The 16,378-nt window shown below is 49.9% G+C and overlaps 1 protein-coding gene across 3 annotated transcripts in view; it reads right to left on the reverse strand.

Annotated features, from left to right (window-relative positions):
- Positions 1–16,378, reverse strand: part of EYA2 (EYA transcriptional coactivator and phosphatase 2) — a 178,204-nt gene that overhangs the window by 12,413 nt on the left and 149,413 nt on the right. For 2 of the 3 annotated variants that reach the window (XM_058562104.1, XM_058562105.1), the window contains 4 exons: positions 10,529–10,587; positions 5,612–5,772; positions 1,748–1,862; positions 662–783 (listed from right to left, as the gene is read on the reverse strand). In XM_058562104.1, the coding sequence (XP_058418087.1) occupies positions 662–783; positions 1,748–1,862; positions 5,612–5,772; positions 10,529–10,587 (457 nt within the window). The remainder of the gene's footprint in view (positions 1–661; positions 784–1,747; positions 1,863–5,611; positions 5,773–10,528; positions 10,588–16,378) is intronic. The other variant, XM_058562106.1, reaches the window with a different exon arrangement.

A 16,378-nucleotide genomic window follows, 5' to 3' on the forward strand; every position in this document is an offset into this window, starting at 1 on the left:
ACCATGCTGTACTGGGAACTGTTTTCTTCTTCTTCCCCAGTAACAGAATTCCATGAGTTTAACCTGGACTCACAGTCACTCAGCTGTAGACTACATTTCCCAGCTTCCCTTGCAATTAGTTGTGGCCACGTGACTAAGCTGGGCCAATAGGAGGTGAGTTAAAGTAACATGTACCACTCTTCTGAGCTTGGCTTAAAAATACTGGATGTGCATTACTGCTTTCTCTTGTCCCCCTTCCCATAAGCTGGAATGACGATGTGGCAGGACTTTGATTTGACCACATACGTGAGACTAAAACCGTAGAGGATGGTGGAAAAATAAAATGGGAAGGACCTGGGTTCCTGGGTGAGTATGAGGTCAGGGTGACCCCATCACCCTGGATCACTCACCTCTGGTCTGCTGACGTGTGAGGGAGAAACAAGCTTTGACTCTGATGTCAGCTCTTGTATTTGGGGTGTTTGTTAGAGCAGCTTTGCAGGTATCCTAACTAACACATTTTGGAAAACCACTGGCCCAGAAGCAGAGGTTGAAGCAAGTGGGTTGTGGGGGTTGTTTTGGGGATCTGAGTCATGCCTATGGGCAAGTTCTTTAACTTCCCCAGTGCCATTTTCCTTAAACTTCCCATCCCCAGGATGGAAGGCTGACCTCCCCCTCCCCCTACCTGTCTTGGTTGCACTGTAGATGTTCTCAATAGGAAACACAGAGCCCAGTCCGTACAGCAGGACTTTGGCCAGAGCAGGAATTAGTTGAGTGGTGGTGACCAGCACGTTGACACAATTGGGCCTGAGGACAAAGAAGACTGTGGATCAGAACTTGAAGGTGCCACAAGGCCCGGCCTCCTCAGCCTGCAACATGAGCCAGGAGTCGGCAGGAACTCGCGTGGGGTTTGGAGGGCATCTTCAGGTGAAGGTAGGGCTCAAAGATTCTCCAGCTGGTTTTCTCTTTTAAGCCTGAAGCTGCCTGACATGTTGAAATGTAATATGGGTGTAATCCTTTCCTTATTTAAAAAGCAAATGTTTATGGTAAGGACCACACACTTAAACAGCTGCAGGGGCCTATCGGCAATGTAAATGAGTGATATAGAACACGTGTAGGACAACAGGGAGAGGCGGGGACTGGGGTAAACTGGAGAGCACATGCCAGTTCTGATATTTTGAGAGAACCTAGAAACTGGGCGCTATGGATCAATTTTCCCAGTCTTTGGGACAAAATGTTTATCAATTAAAACACATCAGTAGCACAGACTCAGCTCACGGGCTGCCATTTTGTAACCATTCACGTGTTGGGTCACAAGATTTTTTGATGCTAGAGCAGGGGAGTCATTTGTTCTCTGGCTCAGATGATCTTATTAAAGAGCAAGAGGTAACTTATTAAGAAGCCTAGAATGAAGCTGGACCCCCTCTCCTCACTAGATACCCACCAGATGGTCCATGACATCATAGGAAATGGTTTCCCGAGGGTGACACTGTGATTGGTGGGTGTTGTGGGCGAAAGTGGATGGGACGAGACGGACCTATGTACAAAGGTCTTCAGCTCTGCTAGACCCTGATAAGTCTCTGCAGCTAACTTCTCAGCTATGGCACAAGGTGTCCATGGTGCCTTGCACACCTCAGCTTATCAAATCTCTGGAAAGTGTGCAAGTGAGAATCTGGAGAGTCCAATTCACTCAAGTGTGGAAATACAGGAGACGCCACCTCAAATGGAAGAATGTTTAGGGGCACAAAGGAAAATGAGGGTTCCCACTTACCTGGAATTGATGAGGTTTAGTGCCTTCAGAGAGTGGGTCAGCCAGAGGTCGGTCAGAGCTTCCAGCTCAGCTCTGAGCTGTAGCCAGGTCTCTCTTTTGGGAGCCCCTATCAAGCCTGTGGACAAAGGAAATAAAGACGTAGTCACTATCCTTTTGAAAAGGTCTGAGGGGCCGGCCTGGTGGTGTGCAGTGGTTAAGTTCACACACTCCGCTTCGGCGGCCTGGGGTTCACAGGTTCGGATCCCAGGCACAGACCTACGCACCACTTATCAAGCCATGCTGTGGCAGGCGTCCCACATGTAGAAGAAGATGGGCATGGATGTTAGCCTAGTGCCAATCTTGCTCAGAAAAAAGAGGAGGATTAGCAACAGATGTTAGCTCAGGGCTAATCTTCCTCACCAAAAAAAAAAAAAAAAAGATCTGGGCATGTAGCATTAAGGGAAGGGGAGTCTAGCTACTGCACCTTGAGGTTTCATATCAGATGACACTATCCATTTTTCTCTTTAGTAATTAATAAAAATAAAAATATCAAAAATCTTCTCATTAGAGAAGAATTAGGTAATAAGGTAATTAGGCAATAAGAACCTTGATTTAGCTGAGTGCATGGCTGCCAGGCTAAAAGGCTTGCTTCCTCCGTATTCATCACGGCTGGTGTGGTCATGGGACTAAATCTTTGGCCATTGAGAAGTGGAAGTGCTGTGTGTGATTTCTAGGAATTGTCCTCAAAGAGAGGAGGCCTATCCTTATTCGCTTCCTTCCTCCTTCCTGCTGGTTGGAATATTACGGCTGGAGCTAGAACAGCCACTTTGGACCGTGAGGCAGAAGCCAGGGACTGAACACGGTGGAGCAACGAGATAGAAGGAACCTGGGCTCCAAACGCTGAAGCGCTTTGCCAGCTCTGGAGTTCCTGCAGGTCTTGTATATGAGAAAGAAATGCATTTCTATTTGGCTTCAGGCATTGTTATTCTTTGTTGTCTCATATAACCGTAACTGATTTACTCCCTCTCTGCTTCTATTGGTTTGGTCAGCCCTCAACACCAAGCATCTGGTTACCACCATTTGGAAGTAAGTTCAAATATCCCTTCCTGAGAGATGTCCTCTGTGGTCCCCTCTTCACAGCAGCCCTGACCCCCAGGCTCTCTCTGCTACTTGTATTTCCTTTGTGGGTCTTCTCACTCTCTGAAATGAGTGAATTCAGAACTTGAAGTTATTTGTGCACTGGTTTATGTCTGTCTCCTCCACATATTGAATCTAAACTCCTTGAGGGCGGGGACCTCGTGTTCACTGCTGTATCCACAGAGTAGGTCCTTGATGATGGACACATGAATTAATGAATGGATCTCTTATTGCTACACGTCTCATCTTCTCATTACTCCATAAACTGAGAGCAGGCAGCCTCTGGTCCTCCCTTCTCTCTGCACCTTCCCCACAGCCCCTTAGCTGGGACCCTTAACAACAACACAAATTCACAAGGGCACTTTACAGTTTACAACAGGCTTTCCCACGCGTGCTGCCATGTAGCTAGCTGGTCAACCACTCCTACTCTGCACCTGTAGAAGTTTGCTTCAAGCTACGGTCGGCTCGCTGCCTACCCTCTGGGTTTTCCTCCAGGCCGGGTCCCACCGTCCCCCGATCACAATGGCAACGTTTAAGAAGCGCTTACTATGCACTAGACACTGCTCCAAGCGCGGTCCATGTGTTAATTCCCATTATCCTGTGAGATGGGCAGCAGCATTATTCCCACTTTACACTTGAGGAAACCGAGGCACAGAGAGGTCCAGTGACCTGCTCAGGGTTACACAGGACATGGCAGAAGGAGGTGTGAAGTCAGGCAAAGGCCTCTGAACCCAACCACTGCCTCCTGGGTGTTTTCTCTCTTCATCCTGTATCTTGCGGATGTCTTTCTTCCGAGCAACCTTCTAGAACTCTCGGAATCCTGGGGTCTGTGGTGACCCTCAGGTTGGAGGCCGCAGCCCTCACCAGGCTAGCTCTGTGATGCACAAACAGCAGGGGGACGGGGGTAGCACGCAGAAGCTACAACGGGACGGAGGTGGGGGGGCTGCCCACCAGCCTCCGGCCAGCTGCCAGCTCCCACCTGCTGACACACCGGGTAATTTCCTCTCAGCTTGTGAGAAAGCAACACCGCCTGACAGAAGCCCTGGGCATTTCCTGGGGCTTAACCTGGACGGGGAGCAGATGGCCCCTGTGGGCTGAGTCCATCCCTGTCTCCCTCACTCCAAGCACACTGCTCCCGTCCTCTCTCTGCATAAGGGCGGTGAGCAAGCAGGGCCGACCCCGAAGCTCTCTGCTTCACTCCTACAGTCAACAGACTGGGATGTGGAGGCCATGGAGTGTAGGCAGAGGTGGTGGAGTGGTGGCCTGGGACACCACCATGGTTCTGCCACCTAGGCTGTGTGATGCTGGGCAGGTTACTTAACCTCTCTGATCTCCGTTTCCACCTTCCTACAATACGGATGGTAAAAGCACTTACCTTATAGGGATCCTGTGAAGAGCAAATAAGCTATTAGATGAAGAGACCTCATAACAGAGCCCGGCAGAGAGTAAGCGTGCAATAAACATTAGCTACGCCAGGACTGCATTAGGACAGTAGCCACGGACAAGACAGAAAATCCGTCCCGAAAAACTGATGGTCTGTCCGGGGAAAGCAGAAGACACAAGGGAACCTGAAACACGGCCAAGCAACACTGAAAGGAACTAGTGATGAATGTCACCATTTATTGGGTGCCGGCCACAGACCAGGCACAGAGTCCGCCTTTCCTGTGCATTAACTACAAACCTCTCGATACCCCGGGGAGCAGAATCATTTTTATCCTCATTTCATAGGCTTAGAAACTGAGGCTCTGAGAGAGAGCTAGAGGGTGGCAGCTGGGGCTGGAAGTGGGTTCCGTCCAGGTTGAGACCCTCAATTCTTTCTGGGACTCGACTCTTTCTGGGGTGGGGAGAGAGGCCTGGCAGCGTTCGGGGCCGAGGTGTACATGGCAGACACTCTCAGCCGCCCACTCAGACCTTTTCCCTTTATGGGCCAGCAGCTGCTTCCAGAGATTGTGACAATCAAAAACACCCCCAAACGCCTCTGGGGGAGAAGCAGTGTCTCGTCCTGTTGAGAATCACCGGCCTAGAGCATTCCAGAAATAGATCTAGGGCCTGGCCGTTGCGGGCCAACCTTGCCTGCAGCCCCTTCCAGACTTCTTGTTTGGCTCTCCTGCTACCGAAGCCGGTGGCTTTCACCCGGGTGCACACTAGAGCCACCCAGGGCACCCTATGAATCCCGATGCCCAGGCCACAGCCAGACTAAGAAAACCAGAATCAGAGAGGCCTCAGGTGGTTCCAACAGGAGCCAAGTTCGAGAAGTGGTGACTCCCAGGCTTCTTCAACTTTAACGCTTCCGCAGACCAGCTGAGGGTCTTGTTAAAAATGCAGACTTTGACTCAGTGGCCTGGGGGCCTGAGAACCTGCATTTCTAACAAGTCTCCAGGTGCTGCTGCTGGCGGAGGACCACACTTTGAGAACCACTGGGGGTGACTCAGAGCATGGGGGAGGTCAACCCCCACGCCCACCCCACTGTGTGTGGGCTGTGGAATCTCGGGCAAGATGCTTCATCCACCCCTTAGCTTCCACCCCCTCCAATGAGGATGATAAACAGTGCCCTCTTCCCGAGGGCATCATGAGGGTCACGCTGAGTGAGCCAGCATTTATCAACCTCTCAGAAGCGTGCCTGGCACAGAGCAGGGGCGACGTAAGCGACAGCGTCCATCCTTGAGGAATGCCCCTTGGTGCAGGGATGCGGCCTAAGCACAGGCAGGCCCTGAGCACCGCGGCCGGCCCTCTTCCCGGCCCACTCACCACCCACGTTGTTCTTGTAGGTGTTGTACATCTCCTTCACCCGCCGGTAGCGGAAGGCCAGCTTCCTCATCCAGTCCACGCCGCCGTGGACGCCGGAGCCCAGGCACAGGTTGGCTCCCGGGGCCGAACTGTGGAAGCCATCAGCAGAGAAGTTGTACGTGCTGGGGAGAGGGAGGGGTGGGGGAGGGAGAAGAGACAGGGTTAACGTGGGGAGGTGGGGGCTCTTCACCAGGAGACCACAGGCCCTGCGGGATCATGGATGGGGCGCAGGGCGCCCATGAACCCCCCAGCGTGCAAGGTGCTGTGTGTATGTGCGTTCGGGGAGGAGCAGGACCACAGCTTTTATTGGCTTCCCAAAGAACGGTGGCATCTTTTGCTCTCGCCTAATCAGCATCCATTTTTCTTTCTTTTGGTATCAAATAGCATCTCTGTTTTTTTTGGCGGGGCGGGGATCTATTCCTGTCCTCTGCATGCAGTGCCCAAGCTAAGACGACTCTCTCTCTCTTTAGAATTTGAAGCTGGAAGGGAATTCCTAAAAATGGATGGAGTTGGTTCATCCTGACAGAAGAGTCCAGAAGAAAATGTTATTAGTCCCTGCTACTTTGATCCCCAAATCTGCCCTGGTTCACGTCCCTTCAAGGCCTGGCTGCTGACCCTCTCTTCCCATTCTGTGAGCAACCCCACATCTTTCCATAGAAATTCTCGATTTGGATTTTCTTATTTGTTAAGTTAGGCAGAGTCGATTGCCAGTGCTTTGGATAACCCGCCACCCTGACTGAAGCATGCTGGGCTACGAAGTTCTACACGCAGACGGGGGATGAGTCAGAGTGTCACACAAGGTTAGCAACAAGATGACAGCTGGGAACCAGAAGGGGAGAGTGTGATTCGCCACCGACAGCAACTCCAGTGTGAGGATGGAAAGCCCAGCCCTCCAGAGAACGCCTTTCTCTGTCCCTCGATCAGCTTTGGGGAAGGTTTGCAAAATCAGGGAGTAACGCCCAGGCTGTAAGGTCACAGGGAAAACCAGATCGTAACAAGGGGTGTGTGTCCAGTCTGCCAAAAGCTTCCAAATGAAAGTCTCTTCAGGGAGAAGGAGACTGGAAGGAGACAGGTCAGCATGGTTCTGTGGCCTCCTCAGGGTGTGGGTTTCGCTGAGTTTTTTCTCTTTGTACTACTTGGTGTTTCTGGATTTTCTAGGACAAGTTTAAGAGTGGAAAAAGAAAGACGTTTTATTTTTTACAATGACGTGACGCAACAGGAATGAAACAGCACTCGAAAATTATATCTTAAGTAGCTACAGTTTACAATAAAAGGGAGCCTAGGAAGTGTGGAGCGCCGGGTCTTCCTCCCTGTGGGCGTGTGATGTGCGGATGTGGCGTGCCGCCGTCACCCACCATCTGCGTCTGGGGCTCAGCCTCATGCTGAGCAGGCCAGGCCTCCTGCCTGGATGTGCGACTCCTCCCAGGAAGAGGCTGTGTGGTGACAAGCACCCTACAGGAGCCACAGACAGGCCTTGGGCCATGTCTCAGTCAACAGCAAATTTCACCCTGGGGGCTCCCTGGGGCAGACGGGCCAGGAGGACGCTGGCCCCAGTGAATCAATCCCAAAGGCCTCAGATGTAGACCCTGCTGTTCCTTCCAGAGCAGGTTGTGTGGACAGTGACAGAAATTGTTCTTTAGATGTCTTTAAATTCTCGCCCGTGTGTCCATGTAAACACACACACACACACTCCCTAACACACACAGGCACCTGTGTCATTTTTCACAGACATTTGTGTGAGTGCGTATAAAACTGGAAGTAATGTTCGTAATGCCAGAAAGTGGTTAGTTCGAGATGGGGGGAATATGAATCATTATAGTTTCTTCTCTGCTCTTTATTGAATTACCCAAATTTAAAAAGACCCAAGGAGAATACGATATGACTGTTCTAATAACTTGTTTGCACAAAAACTTCCCCTTTCCCACGAAAGATGTCAATGGGTTTATTACACAGACACGTTGCTGCTTTTTCCTTCTCAGCGCCCCCACCCCCACCTTGGGTGGTGGTGGTGACCACAGGCTAAAGATGAGTGAAATATACCCAATTGGTAAAAGAGAGGACAACATGGAATCACAGGGGTATGACAGCCATTTACCAAGGACTCACTGTGCTGGGCACTTTTCCAGCACATTCTTAACCTGATGAGAAAGGGGCTATATGACCTCATCCCATCACAGCCCCTTGTTTCCAGAACCCACACTTTTAATTGCCACGGGGTCCTTCCTCTTTACTGCAAAGGTTCCTATCTTGCTAGATAATTTATTCTTTCTTTCTTTTTTCTTTTTTTAGAAACTGTTTACCTTCCATCAAGAAAATGAAACATTTTCGTTTTCTGTTTAGGCGTTTGTGGAAGACAGCTTAGGACCACTCAGCGGTGGTTCCTGCCCATCCGGTGGCCTGAGCAGTGGGAGCCGTGGGCAAGTCATCAGTGGTGGGCTGTGCCCTGCGGTCCTCAGTGGGAGCTGCTGGACGGCGCCAAGGGCACCTGCGCGCCTCCAGGCCGCTCTGTGACTTCAGGTGGAGAGCAGTAAATTTGAGAGCTGCAGCAGTCCATCCACCTGGAAATCCCTCCTCGGTCACAGCCCCTGCAGCAGCGGCCTGCTCGTCCATTCTGATCTCTTCAGGGTGTCTGCAGAAGTAGAGACCAGGCACGACCTCCCGTGGGTGTTCACGGGAGCTGTGTGCAAAACGTCCCGGGCCAGGACCCACCACATCAGACCCACTGACTGAGCTCCCTTGTTGCAGGATGGCAGCGCCCACGTGGCACAGAGCAGAGTCTGTTACACAGAGCAATGCAGGCAGGTTAACATAACAGCCTCTGTGAGAGGCTGGGGGTCAGCCCTGGGATCAGTAACCACCAGAAGTCGTGGCTCCTGGAAGGCCGCCTGGAGCTGGTTAGTGAAGGTTCCAGAAGCGACGCGGCCAGCAATAGGACTGGCTCCAGGGGCAGCCAACTCCAGCACAGCTCACTGGCCAGTATTCCTGGAGGATGTGACAGTGACATCAGCCGGGTTTTCAAGGGCAACAAAGGCACAAGCTGCCAGCAGAAGCTTCTCCCAGGTTCCTTCAGATTTATGATGTAGATGCCAACACTTTCCCTTTCGTAGATGTTCTGTTCCATTTGGAAGTCAAGATTGGTGCCACCTAACTGGGTTCCTGTTGCAAGGAACGTGAGGACATCCTCCTCCTTCATCTGCAGGACATCAAGGGCTCCGGACATCGTGAAAGGTTCCCTTTGAGTTACAATGGGGAACCCATGGACCCCTCTCTGGGCAGTGTAGAAAGGCTAGATAATTGATTCTTAAAAAAGAACACTGACTATAAACTCAGAGGATGCCTCGGGGAGTGCCGGGATGTTCTGCCAAGAGGCGGAGGGCAGGGAAGGGCGTCCATGAATCCTGCCTCCTCCTCTTGCCTGCTGTGTGAGGTTGGGCAGGTTACTTTAACCTCTCTGTGCTCCCATTCCCCAACTGTAAAATGGGGGTGATGATAAGAGCATCTATTTCCTAGAGTTCCTGTGAAGATGCAATGAGTTAATCCACGTGAAGCATCTGGAACAGGGCATGGCACAAAATAAGGGCGTTACCAAGGTTGGTTTTTACTGTTAACAGAAAAAAAAACAAAACAAGGGGCACTGGATGCCTAGCACACAGCAGGGACTCAGTAGATATTTCTTGAATGAACAAATGAGGAATTTGGTTTGTAGGGGTAAAAGACACTCCTATTGGATTGTAGATTTTTGACGTGAGGTACCAAACAGCTCAGCCTGAGGCAGGATTCAGAGGAACATTGCTCTGAATTCCAAGTCAGCCAGTTACAGGGGAGACTTCACAAAAACCGAACCCTGGTTGCTCATTGCCTTGAAAGGGAGAGTGGTTCCCAGCGATGACTTCATGGAAAGGGCATAATTAACCTTGATCTGAGTTTTATTTACTCCATAAATTGAGAGATCCTGTCTGGCCCTGAAGGCTTGCTCCTTGCCGGTCCTGGTGGCAGAAGGGATTTTTGGAATGGCTAATTAAAATGAAGCAGGCGCCTGTCCACCTATCACTTCTAATTGCGCTGGGCTGTGAAAAGACTTGCAGGCTCGGTGACAGAACTTAGATTTCTTTCCTGGAGTAAGCTGGAAGACACACCCAGGAAGCAAACACTAAACGGAGTTACGACGACTGGCCCCATAAGCAAAACATCATCTGTTCTAATATTTTTGATGGGCCTGGAGGTGTTGAACTGTGATAATTTGGATAAACATCGATTAATTATGGTTCCGTTTTTATAAAGTTTCCCCAGGGGCAGGCTCGGAACATTCCAGCCACATTCCTCTGACAGCTGTCTCCTTTTGAGCAGTTGGGTACCTTATTTCCAGAATCCATGTCCCAAGAGTGTTCTCCTCTAGAAGCCAGACATACCACTTGTTCATTCAAGAAATATTTTTTTGAGTATCAACTATACCAACTTTTATATTAAACAATATATATGTGCTAATAAATGCAATCAAACCTTTGAAGAAGATAAACCAAACTCTTAATGGTGGTGATTCTGGGAGGCAAGATCAGAAGTGGTGTTTGAATTTTTTACAATATACATGTATTACTTTAGTAAGCAGGAAAAAACCCATAGAGAGAGAAACATAAGCCGAGTCACAGAGAATTTGTGGAAATCTCAGCCTCAGTGATATGAGGTGATGTGGAAGAGGCTGCAGGGTGGGGTGGGGGCGGGTTGTGAGTTTTGAGTTCAGAGAAACACACATCCCAGTTCTGGCTGGAGGCGGGTACGTCTCGTCCTGATAACCAGCCCGCCCTTCTTCTCCAACCTCCTAGTGAAAGGTGAGCTCAATAACCAATCAAAAGGGGCATTTTTGACTCTCCAAAGTCCTACCTTAAATCTTGCCCATTGTCATCGGATGAGACATCGTCGACGTGGATCTGGTCACAATCCTATGGAGAATTTGGCAAGAAGAGAAAAACGGAAAAACGGGACTGGTTAATCTGATGCAGGCTTTAAGAGTTGGTTTCATATGCTGCGGGGGGAAGGAGCACTGGACTGGGAGTCAGAAGTTTTGAATTCTAGTCTGAGCTTTGCCACCAACGGTGAAATGACCTTGGGTTAAGTCTCATCCCCTCTTTTGCCTTTGGTTTCCTTATAAATGAGCAGGTTGGCTATAAGGTGGGGGGTGACCATATCATTTATCATGCAAACCAAGTTAGTTTTGCAAGTAAAGGGGGCTGCTATTAATATTACACTGGGAGGACAAGCACAAAACGGAGCCCTCGCCCTCCGCCCCAGGTACATCTGGTCACCCCGGCCACACGGTGAAAGCCTTTGCCTCGTTCAAGGTGTTTCCTCGCCTCGGAATGCTCTTCTGCCTTCAGCCGCTTAGTGAACCTTGCATGCTTCAAGCATGAGCTGGAGATAGCCCCTCCCCAAGGCCCCTCTGTGTCCATGATCTGTGATCATCGTTTATTGAGCACACTATGTGCCAGGCACCATTCCAAGGGCTTCCCATGCAACAGACTCCAATGCCATCCTGCTTTCTACAACCCACACATCTCTCAGTTCTCTTTGGGGAAACATCTTAACACACGTGAGTTAAGACCGAGGGGAGGGGATGACAAAGGTGGGCACATGACTCAGATTGGTTGGTCTGAGTTGGTCTCTCAACCAATCAGAGAGACCCAGGATCCCTCTGGCCACAGTGATTGCTTCAGAGATGAGCATGTGGTCTAAGCCAACCCATGAGAACCAGCCCTGGGACGTTGGCTGGGACTTCTGGGAAGGAGGCACTCTCCTTCCACTGGGGCTGCTGGATGGCAGGATTAAGCCTGGAGCCGCTGGAGGAAAGCAGGTCTGAGAGCTGGAGAGAGCGATGAGGCCCTGATCACACTATTTGATCCCCTGGATCCCGCCACAGCTGAAACTAGGCCACCTTGACTGTGGTTGGCTGAATAACAGCCCCCTACAAATGTCCACATCCTAATCCCCCGAACCTTATATAGCAAAAGGGACTCTGCAGATGTGATTAAATTAATGGTCCTGAGACGGGGAGATTATCCTGGATTATCCAGGTAGGCCCTAAATGTAATCACAAGGGTCCTCATAAGTAAGAGGCAGCAGGATATCTGATGATAGACAGGAGAAGGGGACTGGAGTGAAGACGGACGAAGAGGCCACAAGCCAAGAAATACAGGTAGCCACTAGAAGCCAAAAAAGGCGAAGAAACAGATGCTCCCCTCAGAGCCTCCAGAAGAAACCAGCTCTGCCAACATCATCAGCCCAGTGAAACTGGTTTTGGACTTCTGACCTCCAGAACTGTAAGAGAACACACTTGTGTTGTTTTAAGCCACCAAGTGTGTGGTCATCTGTTACAGCAGCAACAGGAAACTAACACACGGACTTTCCAGTTTAAGCTAGTGGAGTTGGAGTTCCGTCACTCTGAAACCAAGAGTCAAGAGTGATGCGACACCCTCAATGGAAGCTACACGAAATACACACCAACCCTGTCAATTCCATCTCCATCCTGAAGTACATTTGGATGATAGGTTGATAGGGCAAGAATTGTGAGTGTGCTGTGCCAGCCCCCATGGTGCTGCTAGAGCTCTGGAATCTGACCACCTGGGTTTGGATCCTAGGTGCAACCACTTCCCAGCTGTGTGACCTCGAGTAAGTGACATAACCACCCTGAACCTCAGAGGTCAGATTGGTAAATGGAGATAATAACAGAACCCACCGCAGAGGGCTGATGTGAGGAGAAGTGAGATGCTGCACTGAGAACATCTAGCATACACCCGGCACACAGTAGGCGCTACATAAATGTTAGTTTTTATTACTGTGTTAAGATTTATAAACGTTCACATTTTGGTTGCAAGGTAATTTCAGGAGGCGGATATCTCCTCGCAAAGACTACTGGGGAGAGAAGAGGCATACGGAACTCTGACCTTCACCTCTGAGAAAAAAATTGGTTGTAACATCTCCTGACCCCTCACGGGAGGCTGGAAGCTGGAAAAAAAATAGTGTTTTCAACATTTTGAGCAGATCGCTTTTTACACAAGAAGAGGCTTAAATTTATCTTTAAGAACAGGAGCTTTGCTGGGGGATGATGGCTCCTTCCCTCATTAATTTTTTAAAGATATATAGGACTGGCCTGGTGGTGTAGTGGTTAAGTTTGCATGCTCCACTTTGGTGGCCCGGGGTTCGCGGATTCAGATCCCGGGTGTGGACTGACACACTGCTCATCAAGCCATGCTGTGGTGGTGTCCCACATATAAAATAGAGGAAGATGGGCACCGATGTTAGCTCAGAGCCAATCTTCCTCAGCAAAAGAGAAGGATTGGCAACAGATGTTAGCTCAGGGCCAATCCTCTTCACCAAAAAAAAAAAAAAGATATATAGAGGTAACTTTGTTGTCATGGAGATGTGGGGGTGGGGATAGTGGCATTTAGGGACCGCCTGGACTGCTTTTTGGGGGTCGAGGCTGGAACCAGGGAGAAGGAGTGGTGTGGCCGCTGGTCCCTGAAGGGGCTTTGGATTGGAAAGGGGTCTGCTGGAAGGTTAAGTTTGCTTCCAGAGTCCCCGGCACACTCTGGCCCACAGCTCTGTGGCAGTGACAAAGTACGACTCAGAGTCCGGGAGCCACCCTTCCCCCGCTGCACAGGACCTCGCACGGCTGTGAGCTGGGGACAGTGCCTGGGCATGGGCAGTGGTGTGCTCTGATGGGCCTGGATGGTGATGGCAGCAGGGAAGTCCCACCAAATGGTTCCCCAGGGGTCAGCCATGGGCACATGGGCGTCGGAGCAGATGGCAAAGAACATGGCGGATGCTAAATGGTGACCCCAGTTGAGAAACTCTTCGGAGAACGCTGGAAAAAAAACTGGGGGGACACTGAGTGACCACTCCTGAGTCAGTAGATATCTGGCTTACACCTAAACCTCTTCTGCTGTTGTTCCATATTTCCTTTCTTTCCACGTACCCAGGATTCTCATAGACGCTTGGGGGGGTTTCAGGTATACCTGATCCCCCTCCCCAAGCTGGAGTGCCCTTTCCTAAAGCAGTCGAGCATGAAGGTGTGCCCCCAATGTAAAGATTCTGTAGTCACGCTAATACAGTAGTGATTGGCCACATGTGGTTATTTATAGTTACATTTAAATTAACTAAAATAAAATAGAATAAAAAATTCAGTTCTTTAGGCCTATTTCAAGTGCTCTATAGCCAAATGTAGCCAGTGGCCACCATATTGGATGGTGCACGTATTTCCATCATTGCTCTAGAGGGATAAAGGAACTAGGTTGACAACTTCGCTTCTACGTTGATAAGCTCAATTAGGGAAGGGTTGCAAGCTGGTCTGGAGACATATCTCGTTTAACCCACACTGTGCTTAAAAAAGTTTCTGGAACAATATCTAATACGTAAACTCAGGGAATCTCTCTCTCTCCCTCCTCTCTCTTCTTGTTCTCTCTCTTTCTCCGTCTCTCCAGATTTTCAGCTACTTTGAGGATTTACACGCTCTGGCAATAGAGGGCTTGCATTCTTCTATCCCGAGAATCCTTAGCCTCGATCTCCATTTCCAGTCGTTCACAGTGCCTACGGGGTTTTCCTCACTTTACATCGCCGGGTTACGTGGCCCCCGTGGGCACCTGAGTTGGAGACATCTGATCCACGGCCACCTTAGAGATGGGACCAGCAATCCCGACATGCTGATGACAACTGTATTCAAAAGCCAACGCTGCCCTTACAGACTCAGGCACAGAGAAAACAAAATTAATAGCAGATTTCTCCCCAGCCCATTACTTTGCCTGAAATTGGAAAAACACGTCCCTCTGCCCCCCAGTCCTTCCCTCAAGCTCGAAAGCCGCTCCGGGGGTCACACGGGCTCAGGCCCCTGGGCAGGGCTCCTGTGCTTCCCCTGGTGTCAGGGGAAAGGTATGTGGGGAGGCCCTGGTATTCTCATTTGCAAGGGGATTGTTGGGGGCGCTAAACTGTGACAACAGTAGCGATCACATTTCGGACTTAATAAAATACCGTGACGCTCCGCTAGACGCTACCTCATACTCCACCAGCTGACTCGGCTCAGGTTACCCACTGAGCTGGCGACGGGGAGCGGGACAACGCAGAGGACACGAGGAGGGGACCGAGCTCCTGGGGAGGAGGATCCTATGCCCCTCAACTCTGCTGCACGGGGGGCAGGCCTCTAAGGCACAGGACGCCGGCTTTTCACAGCCCGGGGCCTTCTGGCCTCTCCTGGGTCTGTGTGACTATCCTGGGGGATCCGAGCAGGACCGAGGACAGAGGAAGGGTGTCCGTGGGCCCCAGCGCAAACCCGGCCTCAAGGAATTTACACTTTCTGACCCAGAGAAACACCTGCAAAGAGCCTTGGGCAAGGGTGTCCATCATCCCAGCAAGAAAAGACCGAAAGTTCCTTCGATGGGATCACAGCTAAATGAAATGTGGTATATCCATTTAGGGCAGTCCTTCTCAGTGGTTCAGGAGAACGAGGTCGATTTTTATGTTAGCACATGGAAATATTTCCAAGGCCACCTATAGTGTGCAAAAAGCAGGCTGGAGAATGATACATCCAGTACCATATCATGTATACATTTATAAAAACCCATTAAAAAGGAAACAAGATATTTTATATGGATACATGCATATACATAAGTGGAGGAAGAAAGATCTGGAAGCTCACACATCTGACTGGAAACAGCAGTTCCATCTGGGAAGGCGCTGGGGTTGGGTTAGTGGTCAAAAGAGGCTTTAAACTAATTGAAATGCTTTCTTTCTTTCTTTCTTTTTTTTTTTTTTTACAAGGATGATGTGTATATGTATTGCTTTTGAAAATAAGTTAATTGAAAATATCTCACTGGGGAGGCTCTAACACTGGAGGACAGAGGCTAACATTTATTTGCTCCCAACGTGCTGGGGCTGTGCTTAGCACTTTACATACATTAAGGGGGATACCATTGTCATCCCATCTGATGGAGGAGAAAATGAGGCAGAAGAAGTGCAGGAAAAGGCCTGGTATGGGCTGCATTGTGTCCCCTAAAAGATGTTGGAAGTCATAACCCCCAGTACCTCTCCTGTGGATGTGACTTTACTTGGAAATAGGGCCTTTGCAGATGATCAAGTTAAGATGAGGTCATTAGGGTGGGCCCTAATCCAATATGACTGATGTCCTTATAGAAAGGGGAAATTTGGACACAGAGACAGATGTGCACAAGGGGAGAACACCATGTGTCCATGAGGACAGAGACGGGGTGAAGAAGGTCTGAGAGCACCAGAAGCTTGGAGAGAGAGGATGGAACAGATTCTCCCTCACAGCCCTCAGAGGGGACCAGCCCTGCAGACACCTTGATCTTGGACTTTTGGTCTCAAGAACTGTAAGACAGTAAGTTTCCACTGTTTAGCCACCCAGTCTGTGGTTCTTTGTTATGGCAGTCCCAGGAAACTAACATAATGCCCAAGGCTACAAGGTGAGGGAGAAGAGAAACCCAGGAGGCCGTCCGTCTGCCTCTGGAGCCTGTGCTTGCAAAGATCCATCCACCCAAAGACTATTTATAAAAACACTTACTACGGGCCCAGAACCGCATCAGATAACGCATGGGTCAACAGAGGGGAGGTTTCAAGGACTAAATCTGGCTCTTGCTCTCAAGGAACTTACATGTCACTGGAAAAGATGAGGTAAACGCACATGAAATCCTGAACCGCTGATTCAATACACGTACGTACTGATCACCT

The sequence above is a fragment of the Diceros bicornis genome, chromosome 19 (assembly GCF_020826845.1).
Source record: "Diceros bicornis minor isolate mBicDic1 chromosome 19, mDicBic1.mat.cur, whole genome shotgun sequence".
Taxonomy (NCBI): domain Eukaryota; kingdom Metazoa; phylum Chordata; class Mammalia; order Perissodactyla; family Rhinocerotidae; genus Diceros; species Diceros bicornis.